The sequence below is a fragment of the Neolamprologus brichardi genome, chromosome 22 (assembly GCF_056152115.1).
Source record: "Neolamprologus brichardi isolate AB-2024 chromosome 22, ASM5615211v1, whole genome shotgun sequence".
In the NCBI taxonomy this organism is placed as follows: Eukaryota; Metazoa; Chordata; class Actinopteri; order Cichliformes; family Cichlidae; genus Neolamprologus; species Neolamprologus brichardi.
Window position 1 is genome coordinate 29,943,795 of NC_142124.1, and position 22,806 is coordinate 29,966,600.

Consider the following 22,806-nt stretch of genomic DNA (forward strand, 5'->3'; position numbering starts at 1 on the left):
TGCTGTATAAAAATCAGAGTATAACGTCTAAAATAATCAACAGTAGTAAAAAAATAACTGTAGATGGTAAGATTTGGTGTAAAATGTAATGTTTTTGTTTAGTTTCTGCTGTTTTTATTATTATTTATTTATTTATTTTTCTGATTTTCTTCAAACTGGTTAAAAAACACGACACAATACAGAATTTAAACAGTTTGCATTAATAGTTAATATAAGCTATAATGGATCACTTCATACTTTAGGTTTAAAGGCTTTTTCATAACGATGTCATGTTTTAATTGAAGAAGTTCAACTTTTAAACCCGTGTGAGTATGATTTTATTTAGAAGGGTGGACTGTGACCGTTCGCGAACTTTTGCGTATTTCCGGTAGATTTACGCTTGTTTTTTCCCTTCGCGCATGGTCGGGGACTTGTGTAAATGTCGGACTTCGGGTGCCGTGTAATCTGACTGCACACTTCAGCCGTCGAGTTTGTGTGAGGAAACATTGGTAAGGAGCCCGGTAGCGGGGTGCTGTTTATCATTGCTGCAAAACAACTGCCGCATGCTCAGCATGGGAGGGGGATGGGGAGTGTTTCTACTGTTAGCTTACACACACACACACACTGATGAGGGAAGCTAGCTTCTGCCCCAGTTGCGAAGTAATAAGTGACAGCTTGAAATAACTAAAGCAATTAGTCCGTGAAGGCAACACGGGTTTACTAGTTTATGCAGAGACGTGCTCACATCTTACAATTACATGGTTCTCAAGTAAAGGCAGTGGGCTAGTGACAAGTTTATATTACTGCAAAAATTGCAGCCCTGTGACAAATTAGGGGGAAACACATCACAAGTTGCATGATATTGCAATATCAAGCAGTAACTTCTAACAAGTTGTCTTAAATATTTTCAGGCAAAGGAATAAAGCTGGAGCTGGAAGACGGTGACCCGCCCCAGACCTCCAGGATGGAGGCAGTGCTGCCAGAGGTCCATCTGACAAACGCAGGAGAAACCAGTAAGGCTGTGTGATGTAATAACTTGTGCTCTGGATTATCAGATGGAAAAACATGCCCGTTCCAAGGAAGAAATGGATAAAACCTCTCGGACGCAGCTTTACAGTTTACAGGAGAGCATAGTTAATGGGTGATATTTTGTTCCAATGGCGTGTGTAGCAAAAACTTAAATTAATAAGTTAATGGTGTCAAATGCTTTGATATGCTTCTCCTTCAAAAAATGGACTAACTGGGCCACACGGCTTAATCACTCAGTTGAGGTGTTGATTTAATCCCACGGTCACAGGTGTATAAAATCCAGCACTCAGTCATGCAGTCTGCCTTTGCAAACATTTGTGAAAGACTGGGTTATTCTCAAGAGCTTAGTACTATAATAGGACTGCACTGTTGCAGAAAGTCTGTTCATGAACTTGGTCCTCTCCTAAATATTCCAAGATCGGCTGTAAGTGGTTTTATTGCAAGCAGAAGTATTTAGTAACTCAGCCTTGAAGTGTCAGAGCATGCACTCTTGCAGGGCAGGATGACAGAGTGCTAAAGTACACAATGTGAAAAAGTCCTTGCCAAGCTAGGCTGACTAAGTAACTGCAGAGTTTCAAAGGTCCTCTGGCATTAACATCAGGACAAAAAGTGTGCATCAGGAGCTTTGTGGTTCTCCTGTGGTTGGTGTTATGAGGCTTGCATCGGACAGAGTGGTGTAAAGTATTCACTGGACTCTAGGACTGCAACAGCAAGTCAGACTTTCTAATTCCAACATCAGCATTTGACCTCATAAGTACTCTGCTGGATCAGCGGGGCAAAAAGTCCCACACACACTCAATCTTGTAGCAAGTCTTCCCAGAACAGTAGAAGCTGCTATAGATGCAAAGGGTCACCAGATTCATCTTAAAGCCTACGGATTTAGAATGAGATCCTGTAGGTCTAGTGGACAAGAAAGGACTGGAAGGTTTTTGGTCATATTACCTGTTAGACAGTTGTGTCATTGGTGTACTGCAGAACTGTGCTGGTAAAAAACTTAAACTCAAAATTGGTGTCATCTTCATCCTTGAATGAGTCAGTGACAGATACAGTTTGGGGGACTTGATGATTATCACAAGGATTAACATTTTGAAGTTTTTGGGTCATGAATGGCAGCCTTACTCACTAACTGAGCAGTCAGACGCTGCCCATCTTTGAACTCCGCCTTAACTGTAATCTCAGCTACATGCATGTAAAACTATCTTGTTGAGAGAAAGTTCTGACAGACCATCACATACACAAGCACCAGCCAACCTTATTCCTGCTGTAGCTGTTGCCTCCAGGGCAACTATAACCTAACCAGATACTATAACCTAATAGAAAATCCTGAAAGTCATGGCAAACCGTACAGAGTTGATCTGAGTAGGTAGTCAAGGAAAAGGGGGGTTAAGAGATACTCCTAAGGTGCAGCCATTACCAGCAAGAAAACATCTCAGTCTCCACCTGTCCGTTTATCCTCCAGGTCTCGGTTCCCTAATGTGCAAGCGGGAGAGGTCACGCTTCGATACGTCGCTGGGTATCTTGACCCGGAAGTTTGCAGAACTCCTGAGGTGCTCCACCGATGGGGTTTTGGATTTAAACGTAGTGTGTCGGGAACTTGGCGCCTCTAAGAGGCGCATCTATGATATCACAAATGTCCTTGAAGGGATCCAGCTCATCAAAAAGAAGTCTAAAAACCACATCCAGTGGTGGTAAGTATAAACTGGGCCAGTAAGTAACAAACAGACCCATTTTATGCATAAATGTATACAGTGGCCTGCAAAAGTATTCAGCCCCCTTGAACTTTCCCACATTTTGTCGCATTACAGCCACAAACATGAATCAATTTCATTGGAATTCCACGTGAAAGACCAACACAAAGTGGTGTACACGTGAGAAGTGGAACGAAAATCATACATCATTCCAAACATTTTTTACAAATAAATAACTGCAAAGTGGGGTGTGCGTAATTATTCAGCCCCCTTTGGTCTGAGTGCAGTAAGTTGCCCATAGACATTGCCTGATGAGTGCTAATGACTAAATAGAGGGCACCTGTGTGTAATCTAATGTCAGTACAAATACAGCTGCTCTGTGACGGCCTCAGAGGTTGATCAGAAATGCAGCCAAGAGGCCCATGGTGACTCTGGACGAGCTGCAGAGATCTACAGCTCAGGTGGGGGAATCTGTCCATAGGACAATTACTAGTCGTGCACTGCACAAAGTTGGCCTTTATGGAAGAGTGGCAAGAAGAAAGCCATTGTTAACAGAAAACCATAAGAAGTCCCGTTTGCAATTTGCCACGAGCCATGTGGGGGACACAGCAAACATGTGGAAGAAGGTGTTCTGGTCAGATGACACCAAAATGGAACTTTTTGGCCAAAATGCAAAACGCTATGTGTGGCGGAAAACTAACACTGCACATCACTCTGAATACACCATCCCCACTGTCAAATATGGTGATGGCAGCATTATGCTCTGGGGGTGCTTCTCTTCAGCAGGGACAGGGAAGCTGGTCAGAGTTGATGGGAAGATGGATGGAGCCAAATACAGGGCAATCTTGGAAGAAAACCTCTTCGAGTCTGCAAAAGACTTGAGACTGGGGCGGAGGTTCACCTTCCAGCAGGACAACGACCCTAAACATAAAGCCAGGGCAACAATGGGATGGTTTAAAACAAAACATATCCATGTGTTAGAATGGCCCAGTCAAAGTCCAGATCTAAATCCAATCGAGAATCTGTGGCAAGATCTGAAAACTGCTGTTCACAAACGCTGTCCATCTAATCTGACTGAGCTGGAGCTGTTTTGCAAAGAAGAATGGGCAAGGATTTCAGTCTCTAGATGTGCAAAGCTGGTAGAGACATACCCTAAAAGACTGGCAGCTGTAACTGCAGCAAAAGGTGGTTCTACAAAGTATTGACTCAGGGGACTGAATAATTACGCACACCCCACTTTTCAGTTATTTATTTGTAAAAAATGTTTGGAATCGTGTATGATTTTCGTTCCACTTCTCACGTGTTCACCACTTTTTATTGGTCTTTCATGTGGAATTCCAGTAACATTGATTCATGTTTGTGGCTGTAATGTGACAAAATGTGGGAAAGTTCAAGGGGGCCGAATACTTTTGCAGGCCACTGTATTTAGTAGGGCAAGGGGGCTTTTTTTCTGCCTCTAATGCTCAGGCACATTGGATACCTTGAGTGTTGCTTGTTTCGCTGTTGACCTGGGTGTTTTTGAATGCTTGTGCACAGGGGCGGACAACTGAGTGAAGACTATCAGCCTGTGCTAAAGGCTCTTGGCGAGGAGGAGAGGAAGCTGGACGAGCTGATCCAAAGCTGTACGGAGCAGATTCATGAGCTGTGTGAGGACTGCCACAGTCACAGATATCCTTTGTCTGTTCAGCTTCATTTCACTCTTTATTGTCACCCAGGAAATACTCTGAAGGCAGGTTTAATGGGCAAAACTGCTCGGATAAAAATATTAGTGTTTGCAGTTAAAGTAACAGCACCAGGAGCCCTGAGGTGTTCTCAAAGTCTCAGTATGTCTGCCTTTCAAACTGCAATGACTTCATGAGACATGCAGGTGGCACTAGAGGTACATCTTTCTTTGTAAACTGTCAACATTTAATAATGGCTGACCAGAGACAGTCTTTACTGGAGTGGTGTGTGTGCTGTTGGCATAAAGGAGGAAAAGTTTATTTGTTCCAATCAAGGAAAAATACTAGCTTTCAAAGAGCAAACAATACCTGGAATTAATTATCAGTAATGTTTCAGAACGCACCCGACTTGTGGTTAATAAAAAGAAGTGGTTGTCTGGTGATTGCGTTGAATTTTTTATTTATTTTTTCAAATCAAATTTGATGGCCGATTCAAAGTAGTTGCAGCAACCAGCTGGTCCACAACGCCCGCTTTTAATTACAGGGTGATTGGTTGCCTGGTGGGAGGGCAGTTTCTCCCAGCAATCGCGGATTGGCTCAGACCAACTGCAGGTTTGAAAATAACTGCCATCCAATTCATAACCGCAGACGGACTGATTGCACTGTGCCTGCGTTAAAGAGCGTGCGGGTCATTTTGTAGTTAAATCCCACCTGCAGCAGCTGTGTCATATTTGTTGGGAATGCCTGTTTTACATCAGTGACATTTTGGCCAGTAGTTAATGTGAGTTTTGATGTTTGTAGTTGGCAACAAATTGAATGAATGAATTTTGCCACTTGATCACATTTGATTGATGTATTATCACAAATGTATTGTATTTAATTGCCGGCTTGGCTAAAAGGAAAACTGAAGCCCAAGTGGGATAAATCTGCCTCTCTTGTGGCAGGGGGAAAAACACCTTCCTAATGGGTCTATAGTGTTTTTTTTTGGTGTTTGTTTTATGAATTGTGGCTCATATTGTTGTAAAGAAAACAGGTCTACCTTGTGATAAAGAAACTGTTGCAGTGTGAGCATGCGGTGTCCTGCAGTCGTACAGTTGTGATTCGAAAAGCTGACACGATGTAGGTGAAACCACACTGCTGGTGCGACACGTGCATGAGTTTTGGAGTCCATTGAACTCTAAGCTCCAGCGGCACACAAACACCAGTCTGTTGTTTTTATTGTCTTCCTTGACTTTGTGGCTCACATACGCCTATTTGACTTACAAGGATATCTATAGGATTCCCGCTCTGAAAGATCAGACTGTGATCGTGATCAAAGCCCCCGCAGAGACTCAACTCGTAGTGCCACACCCAGACGAGGTACATGTCAGTCGGACAAGGTGTAACGTTATTAGAGTCATTTCTGTTCTCTAGTGGAACTGCTGCTGTTTTTGAGTCGTTAATCAAAATTCACGTGTCTGCTTTCTCAATGCTCAGAGCCTGCAGATCCACCTCAGCAGCACTCAGGGACCCATTGATGTGTTCATGTGCTCCGATGAGCCCCTCCCCATCGAAGCCACAGGTTATTCAGCTGCTGACGAGGGCAGTGGAAGTTATTTAAATGACAGCGACTCCATGCTCGATTTGCCCTTCGCGGCCTTCGCTCAGTCTTCCAGAGGTGAGTCTTGTGTTTGAGCGTCCTGTCGCTCTGGTGCCACAGAGGACGAGGAAACGACGTATCCCCGTAACCGCGTTGCTGTCACAGGAGCCTTGAACGGTACTGTGCCCAGCTCCAACTCTGGTTTGAGATTTTTGGGTGATTTTGATCACTTTCTTCCTCACCGGTGTCTCCTCATTCACACTCCCGTGTCATTCCAGAAAACGCTAACAGCAGTTGTGGAATTGATAATCTCTCCAAGCTTCAGCCTGAACCGCAGCAGCGCTTTCCTATGCCCTCCACTCTCACCTTCCCCCAGCCCCCCTCTGAGTGCAGTTTTGTTGCTCTCAGTCCCCCTGTGGCCTTCTCTCACAATGAGGAGGGCTGCTTTGTGAGCGTGGCTGACGGGGAGGGCATCACTGACCTCTTCTCCTCTGTTGACTTGGACCAGTTGCCTCTGGATATTCCGCTTCTCTGAACAGATGTGAAGGAATAAATGGAATTTCCATGTAAATGGGATATTAACGGGATCCAATAAACTAGTTGAAGGAGCCAAACTAGTGAAGGAGACTTCCATGTAATTCCATTGCCATCCAGGCCTCTTTTCTTCTCTTTTGGACTGGAGCTGACACACACTCTGAGGCATGTTGTTTCTGTTTTTGAGGCCTTTTTGACAGCTCTTCTCCACAATGTCAGTATTTCAGTGTCAACAAAAAGGACTGATTTGAACCCAGAGCTTTGTCAGTTACAGGGACACTGTGAACTGGTCTGGAGAGGTGACGTACACCAAAGGTTTAGAAGTCTGTCCAAAGTCATTCATTAGACTCTTGCTGCTTGTGTTGGAGCTCTGTGATGACAAACAGCTGCAGATGGCATTAATACACAACTGTTTGATGAACATTGTTGTGCTTTATTACTGATTCACTCGACTTGGAGACACTAATGCAGATTTGTGTCTTATTAGTTACAGCTGGTCTTGTATTACCTTGCAGTGATGCGTTTAAAGCAAACCTGTCCATTATTTGGCCTTCTCCCATCCAGGTTTTTCATTTCAGATACCTTAAGTCAGGACGATATATCGGTCCAGGCACGTGCTCTCATTGCCCTCAGATTTATCGTATTGCATCGAGGTCATTTGAATCGTCTCGATGTGCAGTTTAAGACTGAGTTTGCGGCTCAGCGTGACGGAATAAAGATTTTGGCTATGAAGCAGTTTGTGATGACATAACAAAGTAACAGGTGAATGTTGATTGGTTAGGCTATGACCAATGACTGTTAAGGTTTACTGATGTGTTGGAACAGTGCATTACTCTGTGCTACTTAGACTGAACGCCTCATAGCACAGTGTGCTATAAGCCCATGTTGGCTTTTCTCAGGGTTCCAGTAGCTTTTACACCTGGTACAATTTCATAAGTTAAAGGCTGATTCATACACAGTATTTACCAAAGCCCCACTGATGTAGGATGACTAAGACCTAAACTGATATCTGGCAATTTAAAAATCCAACTTATAAGCAGCAATATTTAGCATAACCACATTTCCATAAGATTTGGCACATGTAGTTTAAAAGCACTCTAACTGGAGGTGCTCAGATCAGCTGCTTGTTGTCTGTGGTGTAACAAACAGGTGTTGCTTACCGAGAAGTCACAGAGGAGTGATCTCTGAACTAAAAGTTTGCAACATCAACACTCAAAATATGCTCTACAGCCATGTCTTCTTTCCACTTTTCAACTTTAACGCGCGATTAGGAATGCTGATATCGGCTGATATCTGTCGGGCTCTGGTATTTACAATGTTGTCCAGAGTTTGACATGTACGAGAGCTTTGCTTTAATATTGATCGCCAGTTTAAAATGACACTAATTATGATGGCGGACATTTCAGCAGGTCACTTTCTCAGGTACCGCCGCGGCCTGTATGCGCTCTCTTAGCTGTTAAGAGGAGCAGGATTGTCTGATGATGACACGCTGAACCACTAAAAGCACAGAGGAGAGGCTCTACCATTTAAAGCCCGTTCTTGTTTACAGAACATTTTAAATTGTGCCTTTTTCACGGCGCACACTTCAGCGAGGTTGTTCGGCGCCACTAAAAACAAACGCGTTGCATTCGGGTGAACTGTTTTGTCATCGTTCTCGGAGAATGAAAGGGCTTCTGCTGATGAAAGGACTGTAACACTAAACCCTTTTCATGCTCACTTGAGCATCTCTCATGAACGCTCACCAGAATTCTTGTCATTTGTTGTCTGTATCAAACTAGGACAGCGCCCGGCTCGAGTGGCTAAACTGCTGTATTTACGAGGCATTGAACGGCTAACCACTGTTGGCACTCATATCTGGTGTTCTGTAATCCACAGAGTGGGCTAGTCTCTTCACGATGTGTGTTATGTTTGCTTGGCAGAGTCGGGAGGCTGTGAAAGGAAAAACTGTTTTCTGTGTTTTTAACAATTCGACACTAAGATCTAATTGAAAGCTTCAGGTTTTTCCCCTCATGTTATTTTTACTGTTGTTCACGTATTCGCATCAGTTTTGTGTTCAGTTAGATTCATTCTCACTCGAGAGCCTCCTTTTAACACTGATTCTGTCCCTCTTATGCAGCTTTGTAGCCAGAAGACCTCTGCTGAGGGTTGCCTTCTCATTTCTGTTAAATATTGTATCAAAACTTGAATAAATTTGAACTCATTTACTTATTAATAAACAAGTCTATTCTGTTTTCTCTTATTTTTAAATTACATTTTGCTTTTCAGTAAGTCCACGTTAAATTACTCTCATTATGCTTTTCCTTATATTCAGACAGCACTGAATGTTAAGGTTTAAGAGTTTTTCCAACTCGTGGTTCTCTGTGATGTCACTGAGAGTGGATCACAACTGCTGTCCAGAGTTTCTGTTTATAAGGGTCAGAAGACAGTTTTAATACAGGCAGCTGGTATAAGTAGAAGACACACAGGTCTGAATCGTGCAAAGCTACTGAGATTAAAAAGAGCTTTAAATGAACATTGGATCCTCTAATGCAGGGGTGTCCAACTCCAGGCCTCAAGGGCCGGTATCCTGCAAGTTTTAGATCTCACCCTGGGTCAACGCACCTGAATCAAACGATTAGTTCATTATCAGGCCTCTGGAGAACTTCAAGACATGTTGAGAAGGAAATTTAGCCATTTAAATCAGCTGTGTTGGATCAAGGACACATCTAAAACCTGCAAGACACCAGCACTCGAGGCCTGGAGTTGGACACCCCTGCTCTAATGCCTGTTAAATGTTTCTGACTAGTTGATTTAAGTGGTAGTGTAAGCCTTAATCAATTAGATCATGTAACACTGACCTATGAATCATTAAAGTGTGTGTGGGGGAGGAAAAATAAGCGCCAACTCAAGAGATGAGCTGGTGTTGTCTCCACATAACGGACAACTTGGCAAAGAACCAGTTTGAAATTGCATCATTTGGCACTTGCAAGCAACAAGCAGCTTGTTTTTTAAAAAAAAAAAAAAAAAAAACGCACACAATTAGTTCCGATTTAATGAGCCAATGGCATAAAATAGTATTTTTGTGCCAACAAGCTGATTCCCAAAGATTTATTAGGTCAAAAAACAACTTGACACAGCACCTGAGAGATGGTTCTGGCCCTTCAGTTGATCCAATCTACTGTTCCCTTCTTAAGGAAGGGAAGAGAAAAGACTGAGATATGGCAAATTGCAGAACTCATTACAAATTACAAGACTGAAAATGGGTGGCAACAGTTCGAATGAAATGAAAAAACAATTTTGAAATATGTTTCAAATCAATTTGTACAGACAGAGTCAGGAGAGAGGGGAAAACGGTGGCGGCTCGGTTATAGTTTGGCTTGCATCTCAGACAGCGGTGTTTGAGATCTTGTCCAACTACTGTTGGATTGTGATCCAGCATTCAGTGCCATCAGGGAAGCATTTGGGTTCACGTTGCGTGCACTAAAAACATGCCTCGAGTGGAAAAGACACAAACAAACCACAATTGAACATGATCAGACATGGACTGGCCTCCCCACAGCCAGGACCTCAGCATTATTGAAGCATCATGGGATCATCAACAAGAGGCAACACCCAAAGAAGAGCTTTGACTGTCCTTCAAGAAGCCTGGAGAGCTGTCCCTGACTACTTAAGCACACTTTCTTATCTTGTTTTTAAGTAAAGCTTATTAAACACTGAAGGCTTCAAATTTGTGGTTGTTAAATTTTCACTATATTGGAAAATTATTTTAACAATAATTTAATTGTGCTGGGTATTAAAAGGTAAAAGGGTAAGCTTTCAGAAGATGGATCTTGTTTTGATGAGCCAGCTCTCCCACATGCTGATACAATCCTTTAAAGTGTAAACAAGAAGCACTTTTTCAAGTTTTCCTCTGTGAATTATCAGAAAGCAGAAAAAAGCTCCAAGGCTTGTTTCTGTTACTCTGCACTACAGACAATCAACTGGGAGAGCTTTGCTTTTGAAACGGATATATCCACGTTAGCGATGTTCAAAGTTGGTCATGGAGAAAAATGTGCTTTTGGCTCAAGGTTGTGACGTGTGGGAAGTTCAACAGAGTTGAAATTAGTTTTTTCTGGCCTTGAGTGGAATAACTCCCGTTAAATCTGCTGTTGTTTTCTTTTGGGCCTTACTCATACGCAGTCATTAATACACTGCTCAAACAATTACGGGAACACTTTTTAATCAGAGCGTCATCAGGTCAATGAAACTTTATATTGATGTGGTCAGTTAGGTAGCAGAGGGGGTGTTAATTAGTTTCAGCTGCTTTGGTGTTAATGAAATTAACAACAGGTGCAACAATGAGACACTGCAAATACAGGATTCACAGGTCGAGGCCACTGACATTATTCCCCACGTCATCTGTTCTCATTGTATTTTCACTACTTTTGCACTTAGCTTGGGTCGGTGTTGCAATGGGTAGCATGAGGTAATACTTGGACACTACAGAGGTTGGACAGGAAATACAAATCCTCCAGGATGGCACATCAGTATGCACCACTGCCAGAAGCTTTGCTGTGTCTCCCAGCTTAGTCTCAAGAGCATGGAGGAGATTCCAGGAGAGCTGGACAGGGTCGTAGATGGTCCTTAACCCATCAGCAGGCCTTGTATCTGCTCCTTTGAGTACGGAGGAACAGGTCGAGCACTGCCAGAGGTGCAAAATGACCTCATGAGGGGTGCCTGAGGACTCTCTAATGGGGCTTGTGCTCACTGCCCAGCACCCAATTGGCATTTGCCATAGAATATAAGAATTAGCAGGTCCACCACTGGCGCTCTGTGCTTGTCACAGATGAGAGCAGGTTCACCCTGACCACATGTGACAGACATGGACGGGTGGGGAGAATCCATCTTTCTTTCATTTCTTTGAGCAGTGTATTTTCTTTTAAATCCATGCAGTTGAGCACTTCTAAATGTTTCCACAGTGTGGGGTGATCAGCTGTGCTTTTAAGATCCCAAACTACGCACCAGGATGAAGCAGCTTGACTTTACCTGCAACACAACAACAGTCGTCATGTTCTGTGCTTCTGTTTAGTGTTCATGCTGTTTAATAGCAGTAACAAAGCTTCAGTTTTCTTTAACCATCCTAATTGCCATGTAACCCTCAGTGCAGTGCACTAGTGGGATGTCTCTGCCACTAGGAGGCACTGAGATCCCACAGAATCCTTCAATTACATTTTCACAAGCTTGTGTTGTTTTCAAACTGTGCCATAAAGTGTTGCCCATCTGAGAAGCGGCTTGTATAAATTGAAGTGGGAACGGGGTTGCGATGATATAACGTGGCGCCTTGCTGGTCACGTTAAATCTAAATAGCGGAAGGAAAGTTTTAGTCATCCTTTACGGAAAAATCAGCAGGAACAGGCTCGGTGTCAAACCGAACACCCACGTGCTCGGTTTTGTTTCAGCCGCAAACATCACCTCCCTGAGCTGTCGGAGCTATATTTATTCCCCGTGCCCACTTGTGCAAGGACCGGGCGCCTGCTGACATGACGATGTGACAGTTTGTCATCTCATTCAAGTGAAGTCGCCAAGATCGCCCCAGGCTACTTATCAGACATGTAATCTGAATCAGTTTTGGAGGCATTAGCGGCTTCAGAGGAGCTGGGAGAGCGGGGTTAAAATGCAGGTTTGACTGACATCATTGACTCTGCTGATCAGATTACCATATCCTTAGGCCGCTTACTGGATATGAAAGGAGAGACTGGTAATTACATTGAATGTATTTGCCCGACTTTCATGGTTGGAGGAAGGAGAACATGTTAGTGAGACTGAAACATTGCTCCACAGCTGAAATCCTCTGTGGCACATTGGTAGATGTGGGTGTTATTGTCAGATGATCGCTGATTAAATCAGGGTTCTTTAAAAAAAAAAAAAAAGTGATCTAAAATCTTCTAAAGCTCAGTTTAAAAAAAGAAGTGCCTCTGATGTTCCTCTTTATTTATACAGAAGCACCCGCACCTTGTAAACTTTTTTCTTCTTTTCCCGTCCCTACTTCTCTTTGTCTGAGCCACAGCATCTTAGAAAAACACATCATCGCCCTCGACATGATGATGTAATCCGTCAGGTGCCTACAGCCTTCGAGCCTGACTATAGATGGCAGTGTGGTACCTTAAAAATCCCTCATGAACCCTGTCAACCCAGTTCCCCACAAACAGTGGCACACTCACACCGAGTTCATGAAGTCACTGGATCACTGCTATTATTGATTCATGTGTGCTTCTCTTGTTGTTGTTTCTTCTTCTTTCTTTTTTTTTTGCTCTTCTCTGTGTCGCTTAAGATTTGCACATTGGAGGAAGGGGGGGGGGGGGGGGAGTGAATATTGAATTGGGTCATATCGAATTAGGTTCGACGTCAACCACCTTCCCATCTCAAGAGGGCTCACTTAAAGTTCAGTCGATACAACTGTCAATCGGGCGATCAATCATTCTGTGAGGTTTATTTTTTTTTTTTAAGTGCTTTTCCTTGTTGGCTGCAAGTGCATGATGTGTGGTGGCTTTGAAGGTTTTGAATCACTGGACAAAACACACAGATGGCTTGGCTTAAAGTGTGACATAGGACTAAGTCATCATCACTTAAGGCTCACTCCCTCAGGGAAGGGGGTTTTAGGAGTGACTCGAGGCATGTGACGCTGCAGGTTGGTAGGCTTGCCCGGCTGTTCCTTCCCTTTACCCCCCTGAAAACACAGCACTTGTTTCTGCACTACGCTCTCTTCAGCCAGGCGGTTGTTTTGACTGCTGTAATGCACTGAGGCTGAGAGAGAGAGAGAGCGAAAAATAAGAGAGGGTTAAAGAGGGAGCATGAAAACCAGGAGAGAGATGGAGCGAGCGTACTATTCGTCTCTCATTGGCGGGGGAGAGTACGGCGTCTTTTTGCGTAGCGCCGCCCCAGCCAATCGACGACTTGTGCAGTATTTTTGGGTTTATGAATGAAATGAATAGTGAGAAAGCAGGACAGGAGTAGTTTGATTCATCACCCGTAAGCTCGGGTTGCGTGGCGTAGACTGAAGACACAGGTGCGCTTGTTTTGCTACGCACGCGGCCTCGGAGGGCCTCTAGGCGCGCACAGAGAGATCAGTGGGCGGCAGCGATGCAGCAGCACATGCAAAAAGCACTCGCAGGCACACCTTTATCCATCTTTGTTATCTCACAAAGAAGTAAGTGCAGTTTAAACAGTGCATGCACGCATCAAAGCCTGATCAGTGCAGGTGGACCAGCCTGAGGCAGAACTGGCTGTTTACCTTCTTCCTGTTTTCTCTGCACACACTTGTTGTCACAGTCCAGCACAGTTTCATTCATGTAAAGAGTGACTGAAAGGGCAGCACACTAAACTCTGTTAGTGGGCTTATAAGCTCAGCTGCTGGTGGAGTTCGTCCAGAGGTCAGGAGATGTTGAGTCACTGAGTTTTTACTCCATAATAACATGATTTGCACTCCTTTGGCTCTCAGTTCCTTCAGAGGTCGGCAACGTCAAGGTGTTTGGGTATTAATCAGCTGGACTCAAATGTCACTTTCCTCAAAATGTTTCTTGACAAAATAAAATGTTCACCTCTACCCTACAGATACAGCAGTGACTGCCATCTTTATGGCGAAAAGAGTTAAAAATGTTGAAAAATGTATGAAGACACAAGCTGTTGTTTAAACAGTCCACATATGGAAACCCCCACACACCCAAAGAACCGAAAAGAGACTGTTCAGTTACATATTTTCCTTCTCACCAAACCATTTCATCCTCTTATTTCAACCCTCTCGAGCAGAGATGTCAAACTCCTTTCACACTGCCGGGTTACACACATGGTTTTGTACCAGCAAAACTTCAGTTTCTCAGTGTACAGAAATTTAATTACAGATTTAATAAATCAGAAATCTTCATTTTAATTTTATATATAATAATATATTTATATATAATAATAATTTTTATATATAATTTTTCAATATATGAAAAATATGAAAACACAGTTAAATTTGTGTCCTCCTTCATATTTTCCCATTAGGCTGTATTGGAGACTTCGCCGGGCCGATTCTGGTCCCCTGGCCTTATGTTTGAGACCTCTGCTCTAAGAGTAATTTAGACCATATGAACCAAATGATTCGTTCATTTCATGAGTAATGGGAATAAATGAGCTATGGAACATTTTCACATCCATGTATTTTAAAGTGTTTTAAGTGACACACTCTCTGTCCCAAAACTCTCCTGCCACATGGAGGGCGACACTGCACGAGTCAACCAATAAATGACAGCTCAAGTTCGGAGGTGTAGTTCACTAAGTTTACTAAAAAGAAAAAAAATCAGCGTGACTTGAAACTTAGTTCAGATTTAAATTAATGGGTCAGAGACAGACAGAAATGCATGGCTTGTTTACCTTTTCTCAGCAGAGTTTATGTGCGTTTGAAATGAGTGCTGTATATGACTGTCTCATTTGGAAATGTGATTGCGAACACCCACAACGTTCGATAAATCCAATAACTTTTAATGACTAGATTCAACAGCCACGATTGTGAGAACTTTAATACCATTTTAAACACCTCCAAAAATATATCATTGAGAGCAGCTTCTTTGGTTTCTATTATATTTGGAATATGTGAGCACTAGTAAAAAGCCAGATATCGGATTATTATGGACTGGAGCTCAAATGTGACAGGGGCGCCAGTAGGGTTGGGCGATTGGACGAATATATCGACTATCGAAGATAGGCTGAGCCCATCGGTGATTTATTCATTTGGTCATGACTAAGTTTGCTAATAGTGATAATAGTGACATAATAGCGCTGTTTTAACAGCACCCTCTTTGATCTGTGAGCAATTTTAATTGCTGTGAGCGTTAACTGACTAATGACTAATGCGATTAACAATTAACCCATTTGGAGCGCAGACTGAGTCAAAATCCCTGAAATGTCTGTCAACGCATTTTGGGTAGTTTGTCCAAAGTTTGTTCATTTTGCGCTCCAGATGGGTTAATTGTTAATCGCGTTAGTCATTAGAAATTTTAATCGTGTTAATTGTGATGACCGCGTTAACGCTGACAGCCCAAATTTAGTTCGTCCATGTTCGGACTTCTGTGTTGTAAATGCGCAGATCAGTCCGTGCATGATTACATTGCTCCGCCCATCAAAAAGTCTGCACATGTGCGAATATATCGCACATTGCGGTTATTGGACTGACGATTGTCGGTAGGAAAATTTGTACATATCGCCCAACCCTAGGCGCCAGTCTGTTTTGTGATTTCAAATAGTTTCTAAAATTCTGTGATTTCGGGGTTTATTGTTTATTAATTTTGATATGATCGAGGTTAATAACGATAATTTTTTGTTGTTCGTTGCCTGTAGTTTGCATGAAATGTGCTGACTTGTCTGCAATTCAATTTAATTCAATTTTATTTATATAGCGCCAAATCACAACAAAAGTCGCCTCAAGGCGCTTCATAGATACAGAGAAAAACCCAACAATCAAATGACCCCCTATGAGCAAGCACTTTGGCGACAGTGGGAAGGAAAAACTCCCTTTTAACAGGAAGAAAGCTCCAGCAGAACCAGGCTCAGGGAGGGGCGGGGCCATCTGCTGCGACCGGTTGGGGTGAGAGAAGGAAGACAGGATAAAAGACATGCTGTGGAAGAGAGACAGAGATTAATAACAGATATGATTCAATGCAGAGAGGTCTATTAACACACAGTGAGTGAGAAAGGTGACTGGAAAGGAAAAACTCAATGCATCATGGGAATCCCCGGCAGCCTACGTCTATTGCAGCACAACTAAGGGAGGATTCAGGGTCACCTGGTCCAGCCCTAAGTATATGCTTTAGCAAAAAGTAACGTTTGAAGCCTAATCTCAAAAGTAGAGATAGTGTCTGTCTCCCGAATCCAAATTGGAAGCTGGTTCCACAGAAGAGGAAGAGTCTGCAATCACTCCCCAACTACCTAGCAAGCACTACTGAAACGTAAAAAACTGTAACTCAAGCCTTAAATGGGAAATATTTACCTTCACTGTTAAAGTAATGCCTCAGTGCTTACATTTCAAAAGACATGTAGCATTTAGGGAGAATGGTCTCTGTTTGTGTGTGTCAACATCTTCACAGTTTCGCTACCACTTTGCAACTCGTCTGCAAATCACAAGACAAGTCAGCGTCTTCCATGCAAACAAGGGCAACTGCTGCAATCAACGAGTGACCAAAATAGTTGCAAGGATCTTTGTGACCACTTTCACCTAGTGACAATAAGCAACCTTCAGCAACCAGATTAAACTTTCTTCCTAAGAGTCTGGTGGTTGCAAGGACTTACTGACTGCTCTCTAGGTCTGCATGACTTGGGTTTTAGCAGTCGATTTTATGGTGACTGCTAGAAACCAGTCGCAACAGTCCAGCAGTACTCATTTTCCCCTTGTGATGGGTGGTTGCCGGGTGGTCGCTAACTGGTTTCTAGTCCTGTTTTGACAGTTGCCGAAGCAGAAGTTTGATTAGCAGTTTGCATGAGCCAAGGCAGTTTCATACACATGGTGCAATAATTCAACCACTGTGACGAGCTTCTCCTTAGTTTTGATGTGAACCGACAGGCTGCCCTAGCAACCACCTCGCCCTCTCTGTTCATGATATGATTTCATTGGCTTATGGCAGCACTGGAGCATTTTAATAAACGTGTTTTTCTTGGCTGGCTCTTGAAACGCTGAACCTGTCTTAACTTTTCAGCGCATGCAAAAGCGAAGCCACAAATCGTTGGTTCAGTGGGGCAACACATGAATTCGCCCCGTTCAGAGTAAATGAGAGGCGAGAGAGCGCTGAAGCCTGAAGAGGGTGGGTGTGCGCTGTGCACAACCAGCCGAGACACACTGTGATGTATGGAGAAAAGAGAGATGCAAGGAGACGGCCATTTCTCATACTTTATGGCTTTTCTTTAATAGATGAAAAGAGACACAAACAGAAGCTGCCACTAGTTGATTTCCACCTCTTTTGATGGTTGATATTGATGGTTGATAGAAGATTGCAGGGAAAATCAATTTCTTGTGTGAGGGAATCCATACTGGGGGTCGGTACATGGACCAGGAAAGTCATTCTGCTCAGCCCGTTGGTCTTTAGGGGCTCGTCTCCGCAAAGATTTGACCTCTTCCCAGGGGGGTTTGGATTTAGATATGCTCTCTGTCAGGTCTTAAAACAGGCCTGGTAGGATTGCCAAAATTATATGTGGGGCTTTGTACTGTAGGGCTTGATCTCAGCAGTGAATATATAAGGCAAGGCTCCAGATGATGTAGGAGTTGGCTGGATCACACACAGCTGGGTCCTGGCTTTTGGTAAACGCGGAGTGGTCGGAATGTAACGTCTGGCTCGCTCGCGCTCTCTGGTCTGAGGTTTTGGATTTTTCCTCTCCTGCGCCGGGGCCGCGCGGTGTGGGTGTATAATGCCTCAGCTCTTGCGATGACAGCCTCGTGACCTGTTGTGAACTTCGTCCACCTCTCCAGCCCTCTCTCCAGTGGGTATTTACTTTCTTTAGTTCCACTTGGATACATTAAATATTTGCATAGACAAAACTAGACACGAACCTGAGCTCGTAGGCTCGTACCCTTGAGCCAATGGAGACAAAGACCGTCAGTTGTCATTTGCATGCAATTTGCATTGGATCCCCCTGCGACTGTTTGCAATGTCAGGAGGCCAAATTAACCAGTGTTCCGTTTTAGCTTGATTTACATCTCATTTGCATTCGAGTTGCTTAACTAGGATTACTTAGCTGGGGTGACCCTCACGGAAACTCCTTGCCTCGCGCTCAGAGGCAGGCAGATAGTGCGACCAGCTAATTTCATTATGGGAAACGGCCGTTTGACTCAGAGTGCCTTTGGATGTAATCATTAAACGGGACGAGGGCTTCGCAAGCTGTTTGTAATCAGGCCGTTTCCACGTGCATATGGACATTGTGTCATATTTACTGTAAGGATGAAAGATTAGGCATGCAGGGGATAGTGGGCAGCATCAATCTCACTCAGCATCTTAGAGCAGCCACATTAATCATCCCATCTACGGGAAAATCATCCTCATCAAACTCCGGGGCCACAGTGTGCACACATGGTGATAATCACTGGATGGACAGAAGGAGAGTTAGTGGCTGACTGAGCAGAGGCACTGCAGCCAATGCCTCTTCATTGATCCTAGGAAGTTGGACTGGGTGTTAGGTGGTGTTTTGTCTCGCTAATGCCTTCATATGGTGCCGTCTGGCAGCGCCGAAGTCTCAGCTCTACCGAGCAGGCCAAATTGTTTAAGTTCCTCTTCCTCCGTCTTCTCCAACGTTGATCGGGAGCCCCCCTTTTCCAGGGTGAGGCTCCCGTTTTCCTTCCTTTCCCCCCCTCTCCTCCGCTCTCCCCTCTTCAGTCTGCTTTTATTTATAGAGGGCGAGAGAGCTTTGCGGTCCAGATGGATCCCCTCAGATATTACGTGGCGGATTTCAATAAGGAGAATCAATTCTGGCTTTGTTTGCGGAATCAACCCCACACCACACTTCTAATACACTGACATCAACCGGGGCAATATATCATCCGCAGAAATTTCATCATGTTGTTTGTTTGCCTGGGAAAGGAAAAAAAACATAAAGGCGAGAAATGAAAGTTAGAGATCAGAGCCACATCCCGCGAGGAGCGGTGCCAGTGTTTCTATAAGTATTACCTCTCTCTTTTTTTTCATTAAAAGATCACAACATCCAGGAAAATCTGATCAAATCTTTGTTTTTTTTCTCTCTCTGTCATACATTTTGTATATAGCGCTTGGGCGTGGGTCCAACAGTGTTCTCGATCCCGCTGAGTGGTTTTATTAGGAAAATGTAACTCCTGTTTGCTGTACGTGTGCTAATCCCATCTATACAAGGGAATGAAAATGCCCATGTTGGCTAAATCTGCAATGATTCCGTCTGTAAGCGGACTAGCCTGCACTCACGCTCTCATTACTCTTTAAGTGTTTAGTGTAGTGTGAGGCCGTACACGCACACACACACACTGTGAGGCTGGTGGTAGGTCTAATGAGGGAGAAGGCCTTGAATGGTTCCTATGCTGTGATGCATTAAAGCTTAATAACCTGTCCTTTCAGCTCTCTCTTAAGAACATGCTCCAGAGCTGATAATTGGAAAGATATTTGCCTCTTTCTCCTGCTCTCTCTTGTCTTTCTTTTATTTAATGGCTGCTTTCAGTTCAGTTCAGTCGGGTCCATTATTTGCCCTTGAAAGAATATTCCTCCTTCCCACCCCTCTCAACACCCCCAAATTCCTGTTTTGGCTCTTTAGCTAGAGCTTAGTTGATGAATTTAGGTGAAAGTGGCCAGTTTTGCTGTAGTTATCACTCAGACATGTGACACATTTAGCCCCAAAATGAATAGGCGACATTCAGGAGGCGACAAAAGATTAGTTGTGCCTTTCAAAATCTTTGGTTTAACCATGTGAAATTAGCAGTAAACAGAGCCTGAATGTAAAAACTCACCCGCATTAACCCGCATCGTGGCCAGAACAAAAAGGAAATGCTTTCCTTTCCAGAGGAGGTGCTGCGAACTTACCTCAGCCCAATTCAAGGTCTGACAAGCCGACAGAAGGAGAAATCTCCTAAACGACAGCTCTGCATGAAAGCCGTGGAAATAGAAGTTTGAGAAAACATCCGACTCCAGGTCTGCGTTGCAATCTGTTTCGAGAGATCTCAACCTTAAACCTTACCCTTGTTCGGTAGCTGCTGAGCTTGAGCTTCAGCAGCTCCATCTCCATGACAACTGAGCCAACGCCGTCGCTGGTGAAGATCATGAATGCAGCGAGTGGAAGGAGAGGACCTTTGTCTTGTTTGGTTGAAGTGCTATTTCGAAGGTCCTAAAGGTGTCGTGGGTGTATTCCTGGCCTTAATGAGCTCACATGTTGACAGATCCAGCTTTATGACAGGAAGTTCATTCAGACCAATGAGTTTGATGCACAGCTCAGTGAAACACGTGGCAGCACTTTATAATGGCTGTTAATAAGTGGTAGTAGTATTTGAGTTAAACAGCTGGTTGGTTATTGTAACATTGTTGCTGTCTCTGGATGATTGAATAAACTAACAGTTACTATAAAGTGTTACTCGTGTTGTCATCCTTGTAATATATGTTCTGTGGCTGTGGAGGTGAGGCTGTAGATCATTTTTGCACAAATCCAACTCTAATGAGCCGGGTCGTAGGGATGCAGACTTGTTCCCACTGCATGTGTCATGAAGAACAAATCGAAGAACAAGGTAACAAGTCTCGTTGCTTTTAACGCTTAGACTGCTCAAAGTGAACACGTCATTAGAAATTCACTTTTGTGGAGCAAAATGAGATTTATATGAAGAGCTAGGCTATAAATGTCTTTGCTGGTGGCGTCACTACTTTTATTTGAATGCAGGCTGTCACTTTCAGTTTGCTTGTCTGCACAATGCAGGCAGCAGTTTGCAGTGGCGGAAGCAGCAATGGGCTGCACAATGGCTCAGCCACACTGGAAATAAAAATAGGACAGCAACTGCTTTGCGACTGGGTGGTTGCATTGAAAATTTTCCGCTTGCGGAGGCTGATTACAACTAGTGTGGGCAACAAGTTTTAATTGCACGGGTCACCTGATGCAGGTAAATCAGTGTCCTGTGGCAACTATGTTGCTGTTGTGGAGGAATTTTAGTTTCAGATCTATAGACTGAGTTTATGTGAATTTATGTTTATTTAGATTTGCAATTTTTGATGATTTATCACAGTTTATCGCTGTGTTATCACAAACATTGCATATAATTGCCAACCAGACACTAGTCAGCTGCAGACTGACGGTCCTGTTTTATCGCAGATTGACGCAACAAAGCCATCTGAAGACGGCGAATGACTGTGATTGGTCACAGCCGTGATCCCCATCTTTGAAGCAAATATTTCAAAGGCAAGATTGCAAGTTCACTGCACACGGTTGCAGTAATTTTGGTTGTGCTACGGCCTCTAACCACTGTTTTCCCTAGTCTGAGTGTAGCATTGGTTTTCTTTTTGCATTATGTCCTTATGCCCTTGCTTTGTACTTAAAAAGCAACAGGTTGCAGACTTTACTGATGATTCACCAGTTTATGGGCCACATTGATTGTTGAACTTTGACCTTGCTTTGCATTCGACCATTCCTGCCCTATGAATTATGTGCATTTTGTGGGAAAAGTGTCATAGGCTGCAGTATATTTTCTATTGCCTGTGATTTTACATGACTAGCAACATGTTCAGTGATTAAGGAAAAGATTTATTTTTCCAGTGAAGGATAGCTAAACAAAAGAGAAGCGAACTGTAGGACTGAGCAGTGGAGATTGGCCCACGCTGACTAAAAAGTGCAACACTTCTGTTTCTCTGTCTTTGATTTTGAGCATTCTTTCTGAAATCCATCTCTGAGGTGTCTTACTTTAATACCATCTGCTTGCTGAAATACTCCTTTAAACCACCAGCAGCTAGCTAAATGGTGCGATTTGGCAGGGACGTGCTATTCTTTCCTGTGTGACTGTCATCTGCTGAGGATCAGCCGAAGCTGGGCTAAATTCTTACCACCGGAGTCTAAAAGCCTGAGTTCCATCACGCTTCCCAGATCAGTCCTAGCATAAACAATCGTAGGAATGTGACATAAAAATAAGCTTCGTGTGCCCCGCTGACAGCTCAGTAACTCTGCACATCATTTCAGTCTCACATGTATTCCATACCATGTCCTGCATGTGTGTTTGTGTGTGTCCATTACCTTCCAGTGTTTATGCCTTCAGCAGTGTTCCAGGGACTGTCACTGATCAGAGTTTAGGTTAACATTAATGCCAGTCGGCACACACAAACTCCACCACTAGCTGCCAGGCTCTTGGATGTACTTCTGTGTGTGCGCCTCTATATGCTGCGGATTAGAAGAAAGGGCAACTTTATGTGTTGACGCCTTGAGCGGTGCCTGTACAGCTCAAAGTGAGTGCCTAATGTGCGGTCACAGTCGGTGGAAGCACGTCCGCACTGCTGCGCCTCCACGGGGCCGAGGACCACGGTAGCTCCGTGCTGCTGCCTGTTTAATGTGAGCTGACCCAGAAACGAGCAGCGTGACCTCTTTATCTTAAGCTTATAGAAAATCTCTTGCGCTTTCCTTTCCCCTGCATACCTCTGCGTTTCTACCCCTCTGCTGTCCTTCTGTCCTCTCCACCCTCCCCTTTAAACTGTCGCACTGAATCACTCTTGAAGTCTACACATTCATTGTCCTAGTCAGTACGAACTTGTATCCTATCCTCACCCTCACTATACTAGATGCTGCATCCTCTCTGGGTAACACGCGAGTGAAAATCTGGCATTAAAGCGGGACAGAAATTAAAAGTATTTAAGTCTTTGCTGTTTGTTTAGAA

The 22,806-nt window shown here is 43.7% G+C and overlaps 1 protein-coding gene across 1 annotated transcript; it reads left to right on the forward strand.

Moving 5' to 3' along the window:
* The first annotated feature begins 895 nt into the window (after positions 1 to 895).
* e2f3 (E2F transcription factor 3) lies at positions 896 to 8,689 on the forward strand. Its single transcript, XM_087835512.1, has 6 exons — positions 896 to 992; positions 2,468 to 2,696; positions 4,233 to 4,364; positions 5,602 to 5,716; positions 5,834 to 6,014; positions 6,215 to 8,689. The coding sequence occupies exons 1-6, from the start codon at positions 944 to 946 to the stop codon at positions 6,469 to 6,471; spliced, it is 963 nt and encodes a 320-aa protein (XP_087691638.1). The 5' UTR covers positions 896 to 943; the 3' UTR covers positions 6,472 to 8,689.
* The last annotated feature ends 14,117 nt before the right edge of the window (positions 8,690 to 22,806 follow it).